This window comes from Anopheles bellator, chromosome 1 (assembly GCF_943735745.2).
Source record: "Anopheles bellator chromosome 1, idAnoBellAS_SP24_06.2, whole genome shotgun sequence".
NCBI classification, from domain to species: domain Eukaryota; kingdom Metazoa; phylum Arthropoda; class Insecta; order Diptera; family Culicidae; genus Anopheles; species Anopheles bellator.
The window spans coordinates 27,635,502-27,638,560 of record NC_071285.1 but is presented as its reverse complement, the minus strand read 5'-3'; the positions used below and the strand labels follow the sequence as shown (position 1 = coordinate 27,638,560).

General features: G+C 39.6%; 1 protein-coding gene across 1 annotated transcript; it reads left to right on the top strand.

The window, feature by feature from the left end:
- The first annotated feature begins 1,382 nt into the window (after nucleotides 1–1,382).
- On the top strand, nucleotides 1,383–2,112 carry LOC131215367 (uncharacterized). The gene is made up of 2 exons (XM_058209754.1): nucleotides 1,383–1,397; nucleotides 1,462–2,112. Exons 1-2 carry the CDS (start codon nucleotides 1,383–1,385, stop codon nucleotides 2,110–2,112), a joined length of 666 nt encoding a protein of 221 aa, XP_058065737.1.
- The last annotated feature ends 947 nt before the right edge of the window (nucleotides 2,113–3,059 follow it).

The following is a 3,059-nucleotide window of genomic DNA, read 5'->3' as shown; positions in this document are numbered from 1 at the left end:
ATGATAAACCACTCGGATTGGTGTGTTTTTATATCGTAGGATGGAAGCCTCAAACCCCCAATCGAATTCATTATCGGAGTCTCTGCCTTCAACGATCGAGCGCAATCGGTTGGAGAAAACTTCCCAGCCTAAGCGGAGTAGTGTGAAAAAATAGTGACACAATTACTGTAACACAAGTGGCCTCCAGATAGTTGTTTTCTAACTTCCTTGGTTGAATGTTAGTTTTTCCTTGGTTCTTGGTTTCTCCATTTTTCTTTACATTAAATTAACTTCTTAAACTGCGCTCTTCTGCTCAGTTCTACCCAAACAGCTCATACTAACTGTGACCTTCAAATGAAGAACTCTTGCTTTAACTGAAGCGATCTTTAACTGAATTCCAGCACCAGAGATATTTTAAATTTTCAGTCTTGAATGTGGTAGTTTGATTATTTTTTACTACAGATAGATCACTCCTCGTGCACGAAAAGAATGTTGACGCCCGGAGTTGATTCATGGACAAAAATTCTTTTATCATTTTTTGCATGTTTAACTGACATTTTCAATTTCAAAAACTACGGTCCTTTCCTCCTTTTTGGTTTCGCTATCGTTCACTCGGGTCGCTAGCTGTCTCGCATGCCATTTGCTGTAACTTGCACAAAATTAGTTTGCTTTTCACACAAGAAATATCTTCGTGCGTGGAACATTGCACAGCGTAATAGTAAGTATTTATAGTATAAGATTTATAGTAAGGAGTATTTATAGTAAAGATTTTGATTTTGGCATTACCGGAAGGTTCAAACTACTTTCTGTTCTTTTGATTTACTATATTATTACAATATATTTGTTCACGAATATTGTCAAAAATTGATGAGTTTTCAGGTAAAGTAGAATGCAATATTGTAAAGTTTAGATTTATGAATTGATATTATTATCATTGCATTGATCGTACTGTGTTGAGTCCTGAGATACACAATAGAAAAACGAAACAATTATGTGCTTTTGATCGGATCCAATCGCTTAACCGCATTATGTCATTAGTTTATTTGCACAAATAGCGCCAGACATGACTTCCTAAAGCACCGCTCTCGATATTGTGACTGTTACGAAGTTGAGAAAAGTCGGTAACGTTTGCCAAAGGTGGCTACGTTTCGCACAATTAAGCTGGGTACGAGACAGTTGTATAAACAAGATTTACAATTTTTCATTTCTCTGTGGTCAATCCGATCCATCATCCGTTGGAAGATGTGGGGCTGTAGTATAAAAAAGACCGGACGTAACGCAATGGGCTATCAGTTCGCTTTCGACACTGCCAAGCGAAACACGACGTTTGTGTCCTCCCGACTGTTGCATCTCCGATTTTTAAGCTTAATTTAAAACAAAAGTAAATCCTCCAACCGAACGCAATGGGCATAGAGACGGTAAGAAATCCGGTAACCACTTGTTAGATTATCATATCGCAGTTTATCCTTTATTACAACTTAGCTGGTGTATGCTGCGTTGGTTTCGCTGTTGGGAGTCGCACCTGGAATCGAAGGATCATACCAAGAGAATACGAACCATGGAAACGTTCTGCATCACGTATTGAGAGTCGTCCATCCAGCGGAAGCGAATGAAAACTTTCAAGCGTCGCCGGAGGTATTTCAACGTCATCAGCAGCAGCCTCTAGAGTACTATCAGCCAGAACAGCCGCAGGACCAGCTGTTTCAGCAAGTGGCCAAGCAACAGTATGTGGTACATTCTGGGCACGACATTGCTTCACATCAGCCCACCGACCAACAGCAGCAACGCCAAATCGCACTTCCGTACAATAATCAACGACTGCACGTGAATGTCGATTATCAGCGGGGGCCTCACTCTCAAGCGCATTCGCATCCGCACCCGCTTCCGATTTCCCACCATCAGCAGCTGGCACTGGAGCCGAAGAAGGACTACCGGGAACTGATTCCCAAAAGTATTGCCCCGAAGTTGAACCCGTTGCATCACTCCTTTCACCAGAAGCGAAACTTCGTTCCGTTGCATCACATTACGCGCCAGGTGCCAGTTCCGCCAGCACAGCACGCTTTTCCGAACGGACATCAGCAGGTAAAGATTGTTCAAAAGGCACCAACTCAGAAGAAGGAAGCTTCGGGATAGTCTTCGGCTTGATGGAGTGCTAAGCCGGGCGCCGTAAAGCGATGGCTGTTAAATAAAATATTTATTTTCTTTCCTTAACCCGTTGCTTTTATTACATAGTTTTCGGTTATCAGTGATCCGTTTTATCATATTAATTTAAGCAGTGCTCTTTCTAACGCTTTAGTTGGGGCCGTTACATAATACATTCCGCTACGGTCTGATGATCGAGAGTGCCTCAGTGACCGTTGACTTTGGAAATGGTTTGTAGTTACCGCCAAGCTGCCAACACATTAAGTAACTGGATTTCGTAACCGACTATGAAACTACCCGCTTTCAGAAAATTATACCTATTTCTGTTTCTTCTCAATTAGCACCGAACCTATTTGTGTATATTTAAACATCAGCATAAGTGCTTGTTAGTCTTTGGCATGTCGAAGGGACATGTTAAAGGTATGGAAAATTCGGCAATAGACTACTACTACTGTTACTATTGCAAATTTCGTTCCTATTGGAAATCGCTTGAATGATTGTAAATAGTTTTCTTGTCTTATTTTTCTTGGTCTAGTCAATTTTGTAATAGTCGAGAGTTAATTTTAATTATTAACTTCGTGGATGTACTTCGACTAATAGGCACGGCTATCCGAAAATGGTAAGAATTTTCTGAAATTAGTGACAGTTAGATTGAATTTGTGATTCGTTTAACAATGTAATTAATTAAAATGCTCACTTCTTTAAAAAAAACCGTTTGCACATTCTAAATACTTGATGGCACTTTTGATGTTCTCTAATGTTTGTACGTACTTATACCAATATTCAATCAAATCATAATGGTACAATGCCTTTAAGTTATGCTCACTACATATTCTCTTTTCAAGGCAAATTAACGTCTCTCGTTTCACTGTATTTTATTGGATTTCTTATTGCTTTTGTTTTAGTTTATTTTCATAATGTAGTTATGTTCATAAATT